This window comes from Misgurnus anguillicaudatus, chromosome 8, assembly GCF_027580225.2.
Source record: "Misgurnus anguillicaudatus chromosome 8, ASM2758022v2, whole genome shotgun sequence".
Classification (NCBI taxonomy): domain Eukaryota; kingdom Metazoa; phylum Chordata; class Actinopteri; order Cypriniformes; family Cobitidae; genus Misgurnus; species Misgurnus anguillicaudatus.
In genome coordinates, this window is record NC_073344.2 from 7,094,904 (window position 1) to 7,111,571 (window position 16,668).

Below are 16,668 nucleotides of genomic sequence, written 5' to 3' on the forward strand. Positions count from 1 at the left end.
ACTAAACTCCGCCCACTGGAATACATACGCCCAACCGGCGCAACTTCATAGAATGTCTCTGAACAGGTTCATGCCCACTTTTGGGGGAAATCAGACTAGACGTTCCATTGACTTCCATTCAAAATAGCGGAACAAAGCAACCTTCGTACACAGCCGGCAGGCGTAAATAACTTAAGAAATCACTCAAATTAAACATGTTGATTAATTATCTGTCCATCCTGCCTGCCATAGAGCGCGAAAGATACATTAACATATTTAATTTGGTCAATATAAAAACATGTCTCTTTCATTCTCACAGCATCAAATTTGTGTAACAACGCTCCCTATTGGCCAGAGGTGTCTTACCCGGACATTTACTCGTACCTCATCGAGTCAAGAGGGAAGCAAGTGAATGATTTTACTTCGTATTTGAAAGTTACTTTGTATTTATTTATTATGTCTTTATATTTAGAGTAATGAGTGCACTTTTCCGTCGAGTCATACAACTAACTGGCTATTTCCAGCAATCACTGGATGGCGTTGTTACACAAATTTGACGCCGGGAGAATGAAAGGAACATGTTTTTATATTGACCAAATTAAATGTGTTAATGTATCTTTCGGGCTCTATGGCAGGCAGGGTGGACAGATAAATACTCAACATGTTTAATCTGAGTGATTTCATAAGTTATTTACGCCTGCCGGCTGTAAAAACGTTGCTTTGTTCCGCTATTTTGAATGGAAGCCAATGAAAGGGCTGCCTTTCTATCCCCCAAAAAGGGGCGGTGACGAAATTTACAGTCAAGTTCCCGGATGTGCCGGTAGTCCGTATCAGTCACCAGCTACGCTAATGGCAAGCTAAGCTGCTATCCAATCACAACACACTAAACAAACTACACAATCAGAACTCGATACGTGTTTCTGAAGGAGGGACTTCATAGAGCAAGGAAGACATCAGTCAGTTTTTAGGACAGTGAAAACAGCGCTATACAGATAAGTGAATTGTGTAAAAAATATCTCGTTTTTTTACACGTGAAACATGAACACATGTTATATTGCGCCGTGTAAACACAATTAAAGCTTCAAAAATACAGAAAGAACGGGACCTTTAAGAAATTCCAGTTAACTGGACGTGTTATGAATCAGCCTTGAAGAGAACGTGTGTTGATCTTGTCCCAACGCACTGTCAGGAGGATGGCTTGAAGGGCCGAATTTCTTCAAGAATTACAGCTGGAGAACTGCAGAAGCCAGTTGGGTCTTATACCTCATGCCCACAGTTAAATAATGTTTTGGGCCTGTTTTTCTGCCAGAGCATCTGGGCATTTTGCTAGGATACATGGCATCATGGACTCATCAAATATCAACAAATATTAAATGAACACCTGATTGTCTCTGCAAGAAAGTTTAAAATGGGCCGTGGTTGGAATTATATCGCCAAATCAAATATTGCCAAAGACAGCATTACAGGGACGCAGGAAGTATGGCAAGGGAGACGCAGCGTCTCATTCCCTTCTTAGGGAACAACAGTTACATACGTAACCCAAGACGTTTTCATGTGTCAAACACAACTATGCAAAAAAGCATTTTGGTATGAATCAACATTCGCATACAGAAGACAGTGTTGTTTTTGGCAGCCCTTTAAGTTTTAGTCTTAGTCTTTTGGATGAAAATGGTTTTTAGTTTTAGTCACATTTTAGTCACTTATAAACTTGATAGTTTTAATCAAGTTTTAGTCGACGAAAATGCAAAAAGGTGTTAGTCAAGTTTTAGTCGATGAAAATGCAAAAAGGTTTTAGTTAAGTTTAAGTCAATTTTAGTAAAAAAACAAATTAATTTAGGTTAAAAAGTATTGGATGTAAAACCCCAAGCTTACCATGAAATGTGTCATAAGCCGATTGTTGAGTTAAATTTAATTTATATGATAGGTTAACAGCGTTACTTGTTAGTTACTTAAAAAAAATATCAGCGTGATGAGCCTTCAGGTGTCGCTTGAGGTTGGTAGTATTCTTCCCACCTAGTATGTGGCCACATTTACCGTCGTCTCCCAATATGCATTCCGTTTTTCTTTATGATGGATTATACTGAAAGTATGTCCATAAATAATCTTGTTGTTTCTGTTTATTGCCACGGTCCTTCGAACTGTTGTGTGAAATCTGGTGCGCGTGCGCGGCATTGCGGCAGCTGGGTGGTGGGCATACCCAAAACAAGGATAGAAAGCGGCAGCATTGCTGATACTTTTTAGCTAAAAACAGACAGATTTCACGCAAAATAGGCAGAAATGACATGCATTGTGAACATCAGACTTATAATCATTTTCATTCCGTCTCGTCAACGAAAACTCGAAAGCGTCTTGTCATGTTTTCGTCACCTTAGAGTTATTTTTAGCTAGTCATCGTCGAGTTATCGTCATAAAAAAGGTGCATCAATAAAATCGTTTCATTATCGTCATCGTTGATGAAAAAACACTGACAGAAGACATAAGCATTTAAAGTGAACAGTTTAGCACGTGTGCTTAAAACGTCACAAATTTTTATGATATACACTACACAGGGAACAATATGGATTTTTTTCCCAAAAAACTTCTTGCATAAAATAGATTCAAGCACTTTCAATGACCTGTATCTATGTTCAGTATGTATATTTTCAAAAACTTCCCAGAGCCTTGAATTTTTTTCCCTGATTCACAAACTTTCAAGGATCCGTGGGAACCCTGAAAAAAGTTGCAAATTTTTTAACTTTTCAAATAAATGATTAAAAAACTGTACATGATAAACAACACCTCAGGTTACTCTGTTGTGGCAAACCTGTACACCTGTGTGTACTGTCATATAACCCAGTTTAAAGTATTTGCAAAAAAATGGTATAGCATCATTTGTTTGCAGATGCCACCAGTGATGCCACAGTTACTTTGAAAAAGTAATCTGATTACTGATTACTGATTACTCCTTTAAAAAGTAACTAAGTTACTTAACAGATTACTTGATTTTAAAAGTAACTAAGTTAGATTACAAGTTACTTTGTTAGTTACATTCCAGTAGCTACCAACACCCCCACTGCCTCAACATTAAAAATGACAACCGGTTTTGCCAACACTCACTTTATTGGAAGTGCATTTTTAACAGTAACGTCAACAATGTATCTCCTGACATTTTAAGTTGAACTGTTGTGTTTTAAAAAACTAAAATATATATATATATATATAGTCTTTCTTGACTTCACTTAACATAAATAGGGGTGAGCAGGGGCCATTTTCAGAAAAACTTTATTTTAAAAGTTAATGTTTTAGACAGAGATATATTTTTGCTGTGGTCAATAACTCACAAGTGTGGTCTATCAAAACCAGCTGGAATTTTGAACAAATGTAAAACGACTTCTGTATAATTTCACTTTAAACAAGAGTACTGAATTGTTACTTTTGACCTTGACAGCAGGGACGAAAGTAACACACAGGTGGGTCAAAAGTAACACAACAAAACATGATAGATTTTTGTGTTACACTTGTTTTTATTAAATATATATTACTATGACCTCTTTAATATGTAACTGCAAACTTATTTTGTCATTTATCTTTGTAAAAAATAATTAAATTACATTTTTATTTTAAATTTCAGTTTTATCAAATGTTTCAAAAGCAACCAACAGTACAAACTTAAATTGCTGAGACAAAAAATTCAATAGTTTGAACACTATGAAAATAAAATTAAATCAAATTAGAATAATATCAATTTTTTACCATATTATACACAGTATTAGCAGCGGGACAAAACTAACAAGTGTTACTTTTGACCCGACAGGATCTACTTACTCTATAAACTCGACTTACTTTTATTTTGAAAAACTGAGAAGTCTTCAGGATGTTATATACTAAATACCTTGTAGATTTATCAGTATTGTAACACATGAAACGAGAAAAACAACGCGTTGTAAGAAAAAAAGACTGCTTTTGGAATGTACTTATCATGGTTGATAACACAGTTCTGGATCTACACGTGGAAATCGGTGAGTAAATAATGCGATATTTGTCAACTCTTTCAGAGGTGATGTGCTAATATGCTGTCATAGTGAGATTTAGATGTTATCAGGGCTCGGAGAAAATCGCTTTGTTACTTTCGTTCTTTAACTCTCCCACACTTACTGGTTTTGCACGGAAGTCCAGCTTTTGTTGTTTGGGTAGTGGATGACCTCCTGCTCACTGCTTCTCACCACCGGGTGGGACTTGCTCTTAGTTTGACTGTCTGTGCCATGCCGCGACTCCAAATGTGTTTTTTTTTTTAATTTGACGTAGTGTTTTTGTAGCTGCATCTCTCTTCTCTCTCCATTGTACGTTGTTTACGTTTGTGTCGCTTACACGTGACCTGAATTGTCCTCGTGCTGAAAACGTGACTTGTCGCACACCTGACTTCACTTCCCGAGACGCAAGAAGAAATATACAAGAAAATATATATTTTACTAAGGAAAATTTCCAAAATAGTAACGCACAGTGACTTGGATAAGTAACTTTAATCTGATTACTGGTTTGGAAATATTAACGCGTTAGATTACTCGTTACTAAAAAAAGTGGTAAAATTAGAGTAACGCGTTACTAAGTAACGCGTTACCAGCATCACTGGATGCCACTTCGATATTTTATTTTCTTGGAATTTGAAGCTATTGTATAACAAATTGTCCATTAATACAATCATCATAACTCTGAATCTTTCAAGATCCTCAAAAACATTGTCTGTTGAAATGGTTTAGAATGGTTTAGACTGGGCTCAGCAAAAGGTATATATATATATATATCTCTTACCTTTTCTGTTGTAAACAACCGAAGGCTGACTCTTGCTCCAATCACTCCAGAAACCGGATCCATTTAGTCTTTTACAGCGCACCTCAACTTTAAACTGAACACATGATTTCTCAAGTAGAATTTCTGCCTGAGGTTCCAAGAAAGGGCCGATAACCTGAAAGAGACACAAGCTGCATCTTTCTGGTTTCACTGGGCATCTGATGCCTCAACTTGAAACCTAAAATCTTCTTCCTACCTCCCATTGCATATTAGCCATCCCACGGAGAGCCATAAAGCGTAGCTCATACTGCATGTCATATACAGGTAAAGGAGGCCGTCTCCACCTAACATTTAAGGTTTTATTGGGCAAAGTGATTGCTTCCAAATCTGAGGGAGGAGATGGTTTAACTGGGAAATAAAATGAAAGAATAGTTATTTAGTTGTTATTACAAAAACTCATACTCAAAACATACAAAACTATTGATCTATATATTTTTTTATTTTACAACAGGCTGTTGAATGCTTTATTCTGATTGGTTGAGAAATGTTCTATGGGTATGCATTATTTTTCGATAAACACACATCTAACCTTACAAATGTCTTACCAGAGCCGATATATTGACTCAGGTAGTTTAAAAAAATGCGAAAATAAGGCACACCTGTGATGTAACAGCACTAGGGCTGTCAACGAATATTCTAAATTCGAATATATATTCGAATAGTTAAAAAAAACGAATTTCGAATATGAAAATTAATATTCAACATTATTTTTTTTAAACACGCCTGCGGTAGTAGAGGCGTGGCTATCTTCTTTGTGAGTGGGCGCGATAGTGCGCCTGGTTCAGGGACAGGTCACATTAGTCACACTGTCTGTCACTGTTGAAAGTTGACGCGTCTTGCAGCAGAGAAAGCGATTTTAACCCCCCAAAATCTAAAAAGCCATGTCTGGAAGTACTTTGGATTTTGGTCGGTAGGAGGTAAAATTGTTGAGCCGCGAGATAAAGTTGTTAGCATACCATTAGACCATTAGCAACATGATGTCACATCTCGAAAATGTGCACCCAAATGAGCATGGCATCCTGTACACACTGCATATTAATTTGTTTGTCACTTCAACTTTTAATGCTTAATCCTGTTCTGTACAGTTCAGTAATTTACGGGACTGACAATCGCATTCTACATTAACTCCCGCAAAATGCAGGTAGTGACAACCGCGTTTACAGAAACTTTGCATAGTGTGTAGCCTACATAACCGAACTGAACAACTAGTTGTTAATAAAGTGTTTAAACGTGCATCATGGACATGACAGGTCTCTCTTCTGAAAAAAATAAATTCCTAGAAGGGGAAAAAGTCTTCTGTATGCGCGGTACAGAAAATGACAGAAGCACAAGCGTTTGCTGCTCAGTGTTGCCAGATCTTGCACTAAAAAAAAAGAAAATTCCAATAATAAACCGAAATAAATCCAAATCCAAACGCTTTACCTCAAAGATCAAAATATTGGGACCGGCACCTTCACATTTTAACAACACCAAAAACTTGATCACTTCATGAGCCAAATGCCATAAACGGTAAGCGCTAAAATGGTATGTGAGTACAAAAAAGATGAGGACCTGGCAACACTGCAAGAGTGCGCAGCCTCACAAATGCATACATATGTGTACATTTTCGCATTTAAATGCGGTTGTTGATCCTGAAAGTTTGCAGTGTGTACAAGACCACAATGTGTGGAACTCGCATCTTGACACTATGCATCGCCCGCCACAAGCTCTTTGTCTGCAACACGACAAGAGGTCAAAACTGAGAAATTAATTTCGTTCATTTGTAAGGACATGAAACCAATCACTGTCGTGAATGGAGCAGGCTTCAGGGAGTTCAGTCAAGCAATGTAACCGATGTACCATATCCCTTTGATGTCTCTTGATTTACTTGTTTTTGTGTATGTAATATATGTTGTCAAATATGTTTACACTTAAATAGACTACCTATACAAGTAGTTATGTCTCTTTGTAATAATTTGTCCTGTTATTGACGTAATGCCCGTCATTGAAAAAATGGGCAACCAGATAATCGAATATTCGTGTTTTTTTAGGGAGAATATACAAACGTCATTTTTGAGAAATTTTGACAGCCCTAAACAGCACTCCGCTTCATGTCGTGCCTCATTACCACCTTGGGTGTGCATTATTTTTGAATAATTCAACGGCCTGTCGTCAATTAATCCCTACATATTTTACATAATTTCTGTACAAAAATTAACATATGCTTATATACACAACACATTATGAGGAAGCTTGCAGAATTTACATTTTTAAATGATTTTGTAGTACAATATTCAAATATGCATGAGTAACAACAAATTATCCTGAAATTTGAATAATCAAGTCTGTAATTGAATGTCAACAGAAAACTAACTCTTTGTACTTCATAATTTCATCAAAACACACAATTGAAAAATCTTAAAACTCACCGTAGTCAATGGGTGCAACATATACAGGAAACGACCTCACTTTGCCACGCCCTCCTTCCACCTCCAGCCAGATTTTGTAGCAAGAAAACAAGCTCAGGTTGCTTAAAGTGCACTCCCTGTGGTCTCCTGCTCCATAAGGACATTCCTTAACCGAAGACAGGGATTCTTCACCATCTTCAATGCTCTCCATCTTCATTGCATCTTCGCACATCGATGTATATTGTCTACGAAATAAAACAAATAAGCGGGAGCTCAAAAATGCCACCCATAGAAAAAGCAACCTGGCTCGAATCAAACAACAACTGCATACCTGTAAAGGAACCTGACCTCTGCCCAGGCACTCTTATTCCACTCACAGGTCATCGTGTCAACCCTTGAATTCTTGCTCTGGCAGGAAATATCTGCATTAAACCTCCCTAAATACAAACAGACACACTTTCAAATTTTAATTATTAACACAAGGTACACACTATTCCTCTGAGTATGTCAATAATACCATCTTAGCGTTTTAAACAAGCAGTAGTATTTATTCAACTGTGTGGTTAGAAAAGTTGACTCCCTTCCGTGTACATTTTGGCATAGGCAATGGTGCACTTGAACCTCTCTCCCCACGGGTGGCAACACATCAAAGAGTCGAACCCTGGGCTGGTTGCCTGCAGCGTGACCGCGCTTACACGCTCGTTGATGACCATGTACTGGCTTTCTGGAATCTTCACCTGCCCGTTCAGCATCCACACGGCTTTGCTGGCGCTCCAGCTGCGATTGTGGAAGACGGCGTAAACGGTTACATTTGAGCCAGGTGTTGTGAAGACCTCGGCAGGGATGTAACTCACTTTGAAAAGATACAAACAGAGAAAAAAAAATAAAGCGGAGGTTTTGTGGGGTAAACATACAAATGAATACATCAGAATTCAAAACAGTCACCATGTGACCTCTCAAAAACATGTCTGGGTCAGTTTTCATCCCCAAGAAATTTGATCATGCCTGTGAAAGCCCAGCTGAAGGCTGAAGTCATTTTCTATAAAATCATCCTACATAATGTAAATAATATTCTGTAAAATTTTTGTTTTCTGTAAGGTCATGTTAGTCTTGAATTAATGTGCCTGTATTTCACAGCCAGGGTCCCATAGACCCTTTTACAGCTCACGTGATCAAATAGCCTGCGCGCGCCTGTGGGCAACGGAAGTAGTGTTATTACCCCTTGGTTCTAATGTGTTATCAACACAGAAAGTTTATTAAAACGGTTTCCCAGCATCAAATTGTCTGGTTGTTGCATTTGGTTGCACAAATATAATATACTAATATACGTATATATGGTCACTTTATTTTTGTCCATCTGCTAACGTCTTCTATCCACTCCACTATAGTACACGGATCTGGTAGCTGTGTTGAAAATGTTGATAAAGTCAACTTTTTTAAAATAACTTACTGTTTGTGTTGCTTCACTGTTGATTCTTACGATACTTCCGTTGCCTAAATGCGCGCACATACGCTGCCACGTCATCATTGTGTACAAACAGTAAAAGGGTCTATACTGTATAAAAAGCCTATTTTTGCATTATAATTATTTTTGTGTTGGAAAATTATTAAATGACAAATACCCATTTTTGGCATTTAAATAATTGCTAAAGTCTTTATTCTTTATGCAAAATACAAATTCCTCATTTTTCTTTCCATTTTGGAGATAATACACTTCCACATCTTGGTTCCTTGCATCATATGAGGAAGTTGGTGCCATGTGTATTGCATTAAAGTGAAAAAATTGAGAAACCTTACAAGGCCATATCATGTTGAGTCAGGCTGAAATATGAACAAATATGCAGACAGTTCAACAAGTTCATTGTGCTGTAGCGAAAGCTGCATACAATACATCAGATGGGTTAAAGCACTCAATTGGTATTCTTTTCAACTACTCCTATATTGCTCATGGGCACTGCTGTTGTGTGGGCTTTGAAAAGTGAAAGACGACAATACAAAGAGAAACCTCACCTGAAGTTTCTTCACTTAAGCTGATAAATGAAACTCTGTTCTTTCATAGGTGTTAAAATCTATTTCTTTATCCACCAAATCATCCATTGCAGAAGCAGATTTTACTGAAATACTAAATTCCTATAGCTGAAGGTCAGGTGTGTATGTGCATGTTTACATTTACAGTATGCATCGGGCAGACGCTTTAATCCAAAGCAACTTGCATTGCACTACAAGCTATACAATTTATCAATATGGGGGTTCTTGGGATTAAACCCATGACCTTTTTAAGCTGTTAACGCAATGGTTTACCAGTTAAGCTACAGGAACTCATATGTTGGTATGCACAACAAAAGTGTCTGATTTAAAGGGTTTGATAAAAACCTAAAGCATTCATACAATCATACTTAAAGGGGACATACCATGAAAATTTGACCTTTTCCATGTTTAAGTGCTATAATTGGGTCCCCAGTGCTTTTATCAATCTGGAAAATGTGAATAAGATCAACCTAGCAACTTAGTTTTGGTAAACCCTTCTCTGCAAGCATGTGAAAAAATAGGTCATTGAAATTTGGCTCCCATGGTGATGTCAGAAGGGGATAATACCACCCCTTAATCTGCACTATCCAACCACGCCACTGCCATTTAGTGCAGAGATCAGGTCATTGCTATAATAAATTATCTATATGATATTTTGAGCTAAAACTTCACAAATGTACTCTGGGGACACCAAAGATTTATTTGACATCTTAAAAAAGTCTTGTGAAATGTCCCCTTTAAAGGAATAAAACAATATACTAACTAAGGAATAAAAAATTATTACTAAGTGCCCTTTTTATCATATGAACATTTCAGTAATCTACAAAATCCTCAGAACCATGAGTAACAAGTACAGTAAACAAAAAAACCTATCATGAAAGATGTTTTCTAGAACATGGTATACACAGGCTTTAGTAAAGGATCAAAAAATGCCTGTTAAGCATTCCAATTAACTCTGAGAGCTCAAAGGACTTTGAATTATGGATGCATCTTTAGAGAAGATTTCAGATGTGGGTTTGAGAGCATAGCAACAAGCCACAGTGCTGTCCGCATACAGAGTAAGCATCAAAGTATTTATTAAACATCTGCTGTTCAGGTGGAAGCACAGCAAAATGATGAATCTCACTAAAGTGACCCTGGAAGCTAAATATATATGTGACCCTGGACCACAAAACCAGTGATAAGTCGCTCGGGTATACACCAATCAGCCATAACATTATGACCACCTGCCTAATATTCTGTAGGTCCCCATTTTGCCACCAAAACAGCCCTGACCCGTCGAGGCATGGATAGACATTTCTATCAGAACCAGCATTCACTTTTTCAGCAATTTCGGCTATAGTAGCTCATCTGTTGAATCGGACCACAATTAACAGATTACAGATTTTTATGCCAAAAATCATAAGGATATTAAAGGAATATTTCATTTTTTTAAAAGAAAAATCCAGATAATTTACTCACCACCATGTCATCCAAAATGTTGATGTCTTTCTTTGTTTAGTCGAGAAGAAATTATGTTTTTTGAGGAAAACATTGCAGGATTTTTCTCATTTTAATGGACTTTAATAGACACCAACAATTAACACTTATCTCAACACGTAACAGTTTTTTTCAACGGAGTTTCAAAGGATTATAAACGATCCCAAACGAGGCATAAGGGTCTTATCGAGCGAAACGATTGTCATTTTTGACAATAAAAATAACAAATATACACTTTTAAAGCACAACTTCTCGTCTAGATCCGGTCCAGCGCGACCTAGCGTAAATGCGTAGTGACGTAGGGAGGTCACGTGTTACATATATAAAAGCACATTTGCGGACCATTGTAAACAACAAACTGACACAAAGACATTAATTTGTATCAGTTGACATACAACAACGTAGGAACGGTCCTCTTTCTCAACACTTGTAAACACTGGGGCGGAGTTTCGCGTTCGTCTTCTGTGACCTCTTGACATCATGACGTATTGCGTGGGGTCACGCTGGCGCACGACTGGATCTAGACGAGAAGTTGTGGTTTAAAAGTGGATATTTGTTATTTTTATTGTCAAAAATGACAATCGTTTTGCTAGATAAGACCCTTATGTCTCGTTTGGAATTGTTTATAGTCCTTTGAAACTCTGTTGAAAAAACTCTTAAGTGTTGAGTTATGTGTTAATTGTTGGTGTCTATTAAAGTCCATTAAAATGAGAAAAATCCTGTTTTCCTCAAAAAACATAATTTCTTCTCGACTGAACAAAAAAAGACATCAACATTTTGGATGACATGGTGGTGAGTAAATTATCTGGATTTTTCTTTTAAGAAAATGGAATATTCCTTTAAGTAAAGTTCATGTCCCATAAAGATATATTGTACATTTCCTACAATACATATATGATAAATGTATTTATTATTAGTACTATGTGTTGCTAAGGACTTCACTAGGACAACTTTAAAGGTGATTTTCCAAATTTTCAAATTGTCGTCCGACATATCGACCAAATATTGTCCTGTCATAACAATCCATACATCTGTGGAAAGCAGATTTATATACAGATGATATATAAATCACCTGAAAGCAAAACATTGACCTTTATGACTGATTCTGTGGTCCAAGGTCACATATGAAAAAGCCCAAGAGGTTTTGATGTGCAGTACACCAAAAGCTGCATGCATAATATTCTGAAAGCTATTAGTGTAAAGGACCTGTACTTTCTATTATTGAGAGGTGATTGTAAATCATGCTCAGTCTGAAACATTTTAAGTACCCTTTCACAAATGTCACAATTTGCATATATTTACTCATTTTCTGACCTTCCTCGATAGCCAATTAGTCAAAATGGGAGGAGGTTATTTTGATTACAGAATGAATACAGCTGTAAATGCAGAATCCTTACCATCAAGGGTGAAATAGAAAGGTTGACTCCATTCACTCCAGTAGTTTAATTCGTTTTGGCATCGCACTTGAACCATGTATCTGATCCCAGAACTAAGTTCATTCAGAGCCACCCACGAGTGACCTCTGACCTTCACCATCTAAAAGAGCCACAGGTAATACAGATATATTTGAAACTGTTTTCCATTTACCAGACTAACTAAAAACATATGTTAGCTAAAACAATCCGAATAAACAAATAAGATCAATATATGAGTAGGAACCAAATCTTTTAGAATGGTCGAAAACATACATTAGTAAAGAAAACCTTGCTTTATAGCTAAAACAAACGAGGAGCTCAGATGAAAAAGCCGCTCAACATGTATTATATGTTCATTACACAGCCATATCACCCTGTACCCCAAGACTGGTTGCCCACTGAAGCTAAGTAGGGTTGAGCCTGGTCAGTACTTGGATGGGAGACCTCCTAGGACAGTGGTTCTCAACGTTATTCCTGGAGGCCCACTGCTCTGCACAATCTGTTTGTGTCCCTTATTTAACACACCTGATTCAAATCATCAGCTCATTAGCAGAGATCTCCATGAACTGAACTGAGGCCGGCAGATAAGAGAGACAAACAAAATGTACAGAGCAGTGGGCCTCCAGAAACGGAGTTGAGAAACACTGTCCTAGGAAAATTTGGTTGCTGCTGGTAGAGGAGTTAGTGAGACTGTGGTCTGTGTGGGTCCTAACAACCCAATATGGTAAAGGGGACACTATACTGTCAAAAAGCTCCGTCCTTCAGATGAGACGTTAAACCGAGATTAAACATCCCAGGATGTTATTCGAAAAGTAGGGGTGGGGTGTGCCCCGGCATTCTGTCCAAACTTGCCCACTGGCCTACTAATCATCCCTAATTGTCTCCTCTTTACTAATAAGCTGGTGTGTGGTGGGCGTTCTGGTGCAATATGGCTGCCGTTGCATCATCCAGGTGGATGCTGCACATTGGTGGTGGTAAAGAAGAATGTAAAGTTCATATGTAAAGTGCTTTGAGTGCTGCAGAAAAGCGCTATTTAAATGTAATTAATTATTATTATTATTATTATTATTATTAAATACCATAACTTCAAATTTGCTTAAAGGAATATTCCATTTTCTTAAAAGAAAAATCCAGGTAATTTACTCACCACCATGTCATCCAAAATGTTGATGTCTTTCTTTGTTCAGTCGAGAAGAAATTATGTTTTATGAGGAAAACATTGCAGAATTTTTCTCATTTTAATGGACTTTAATAGAGCCCAACATTTAATACTTAACTCAACACTTAACAGTTTTTTTTTAACGGAGTTAAAGGACTATAAACAATCCCAAACGAGGCATAAGGGTCTTATCTAGCGAAACGATTGTCATTTTTGACAAGAAAAATAAAAAATATCCACTTTTAAACCACAACTTCTGGTCTAGATCCGGTCGTGATGCGTCAGCGTGACCCCACGCAATACGTCATGACGTCAAGAGGTCACAGAAGACGAACGCGAAACTCCGCCCCAGTGTTTACAAATGTGTTGAAAGAGGACCGTTCCTACGTTGTTGTATGTCAACTGATACTAATTAATATCTTTGTGTCAGTTTATTGTTTACAATGGTCCGCAAATTTGCGTTTTATATATGTAACACGTGACCTCCCTACGTCACTACGCATTTACGTTAGGTCGTGCTGGACCGGATCTAGACGAGACGTTGTGGTTTAAAAGTGGATTTTTTTTTTCTTGTCAAAAATGACAATCGTTTCGCTAGATAAGACCCTTATGCCTCGTTTGGGATCGTTTATAGTCCTTTGAAACTCCGTTGAAAAAAACTGTTGAGTGTTGAGTTAAGTATTGAATGTTGGGCTCTATTAAAGTCCATTAAAATGAGAAAAATCCTGCAATGTTTTCCTCAAAAAACATAATTTCTTCTCGACTGAAAATTATCTGGATTTTTGTTTTAAGAAAATGGAATATTCCTTTAATCCTGGCCTCCGGTCATTCAAAAATGTAGCTTTTTTGTCAGAATTCGCTATATGCCACGCTGATTTTTCAGCAAAGTTTTCTGTGCACATAAGATGAACGACGGCGTGCGAAACGCCCCGTAAATCACATTCAGACTGGGGTCCATTATGAGTAGTCTGTTGTACAGGTAAGGTGATATTTCCTGCTTTGGCTTTCTAGCCTGTCGCACCTCTGCCGGTGACATTAGGTCAGCTGCAGGGTAATCAGCCGGACGCGGCCGTTCACAGATGTTTCGCCCCCAAGACCAGTACATCTCCAGGCGGGCTGCAGCTGCCTTCACTGGTGTGTTATTTCCCACCCAATATCTTTCCTCCTCAACCAAAGCCAATAGCTCCCTCTCTCTGCTTCCTCTCCCAGCACCTTTGTGGCTTCCCTCATGCATGATCCTGATACTCCTATTCTGTGTAGTAGCTGGACTGCTGCTTTGCCTACGAAGCCCCGACAGCCGACCTCCACAGGATGAACACTTGCTTTCCAGCCCGCATCTTGGCACTCTGATGCCAGCTCGGTGTACTTCAGCTGCTTCCTTTCATGAGCTGCAGTCATGTTCTCCTCCCAGGGGATGGTAAGTTCGATGAGGAGAACCTGTTTCGCCGCTGCAGACCACATGACTATATCTGGCCGGAGAGTGGTGGTCATAATTTCCCTTGGAAAGACTAGCTGCTTCCTGAGGTCTGCCAACATCTGCCACTCTTTTCCAGGAGCAAGCATGCTGTTTTTCTTCTGGGCAGAAGGTTGATGTATACTGCCAGGCTTTACAAACCCTGCCAGGGCATGTTCTCTTGTTGCAGGTAGGCGATTTACTGCTACCCTGCGGCTCTCCAGGATCTCAGCCAGTTTTGCCAGGACTTGGTCATGGCGCCACCTGAAGCGCCCCTGAGTCAGTGCCGTTCTGCATCCTGTCAAAATGTGTTGGAGGCTTGCCTTAACGCTCCCGCACAATTGACAGCCTACTTCGTCACCGTACCACAGTGCGAGATTCCTAGGGCATGGGAGGGTGTCGTATGTTGCCCTCAGCAGGAAGCTAAGTCTAGATTGAGGCGTCCTCCAGATGTCTGCCCAGGTAACTCGCCTGTTGATGGTAGCATCCCATCTCGTCCAGGCTCCTTGTATGCCCTGGGATATTGCCTTCAAATGGTAGCGCTCCTGCTCCAGTCTGGTGATTTCATCCACCACCATGATCTTCTGCTGCTTCTTGGTGGCTTTGGACCAGAATTGCCGCGCTGCTCCCCAGCCTAGACCGGCACGACTGGTCTGGACAGCCCCCATCACTTCTCTGTGTTGCAGACTGGTGATTGCACGATCTACCTCTGCCTGTGCTTTCCATTTGCGGCCAGTGCGGATGGTAACGTTTGCACTCCTTACAAGGGGGTCTGCTGAGTTCTTGAGTTCTAAAGCAAGACGAGCCTTTTCCTGCTTGTACCCTAGGCTGATAGATTTGATAGGCAGCTCCAGCATACTCCGACCAAAGAGACCTGCATCAGAGAAACATCGGGGCAAGCCTAGCCACTTGCGGATGTATCTATTGGCAAGCCTATCCATTCCGCTGACTTCTGATGAGGCAATTTCGCAGACCTTTAGAGGCCACAGGATACGTTGGTACAGGATGTGCTGATAACACCACACCTTATGCTTCCCGGGCAGTTGGCTTCGCTCAATCTTTGCCAGCCCTTCAGCGAGTTGATGTTTGGCTAGCTTTCCCATCTGCCTGTCTGACAAATCTGCCGTGTACTGCCTCCCCAAGCTTCGCAGAGGTTTCTCATCCAACCGTGGAATGGGCTCCCCTCCTGCAACAAAGATGACCTGGGCTTGTGGAATCCCTCTCCTTATTGACAGGCTTCTTGATTTTTCCGCCTTGACCTTCATCCCTGCCCATGTGATAAGCTCATCAAAACGCTTGAGAAGCCTGGTTGTACATGGCGCCGTCTGGAGGATGCTTGTCACATCGTCCATGTAGCTCCTCAGGGGTGGAAGCCTCACGCCCGATGGTAATTTGATTCCTCCAACCACCTGCCTGGCCCCAATGAGGATTACCTCAAAGGCCATCACAAAAAGGATGGGGGAGATAGCACATCCCATTGCAATTCCACATTCTAACTGCTGCCACCCCGTCGTGTAGCCCTCTAGGGAGAAGCACATGTGCAGGTTGCTGAAGTATCTGGCGATGATGTTCTTTACGCAACTTGGAACATGGAAGAACTCCAAGGCGAAGTCGATCAACCTATGTGGAACTGAGCCATATGCGTTGGCTAGGTCTTACCATACCACATACAAATCTCTCTTCTCTCTTTTGGCACGCTGGATCTGATCCCAAATCAGGGAAGAGTGCTCGATGCATCCTGGAAAGCCAGGAATTCCCGCCTTCTGGCAACTTGTATCGATGTATCCATTCGCCATGAGGAAGTTGGTCATTCTCTTCGCCATAACAGAGAAGAAGATCTTTCCCTCTACATTCAACAAGGCAATGCTTCTGAACTGGCTGATGGTCTTGGAGTTCTGCTCCTTGGGAATGAATATACCAACTGCTTGTTGCCACTCTACC

General features: G+C 39.5%; 1 protein-coding gene across 4 annotated transcripts in view; it reads right to left on the reverse strand.

Annotated features, from left to right (window-relative positions):
• The window catches only part of lepr (leptin receptor), an 81,110-nt gene that overhangs the window by 16,174 nt on the left and 48,268 nt on the right, over nucleotides 1–16,668 (reverse strand). For all 4 annotated transcript variants that reach the window (XM_073870219.1, XM_073870220.1, XM_073870218.1 and 1 more), the window contains 6 exons: nucleotides 12,098–12,236; nucleotides 7,770–8,046; nucleotides 7,525–7,626; nucleotides 7,215–7,438; nucleotides 5,003–5,154; nucleotides 4,768–4,921 (listed from right to left, as the gene is read on the reverse strand). In XM_073870219.1, the coding sequence (XP_073726320.1) occupies nucleotides 4,768–4,921; nucleotides 5,003–5,154; nucleotides 7,215–7,438; nucleotides 7,525–7,626; nucleotides 7,770–8,046; nucleotides 12,098–12,236 (1,048 nt within the window). The remainder of the gene's footprint in view (nucleotides 1–4,767; nucleotides 4,922–5,002; nucleotides 5,155–7,214; nucleotides 7,439–7,524; nucleotides 7,627–7,769; nucleotides 8,047–12,097; nucleotides 12,237–16,668) is intronic.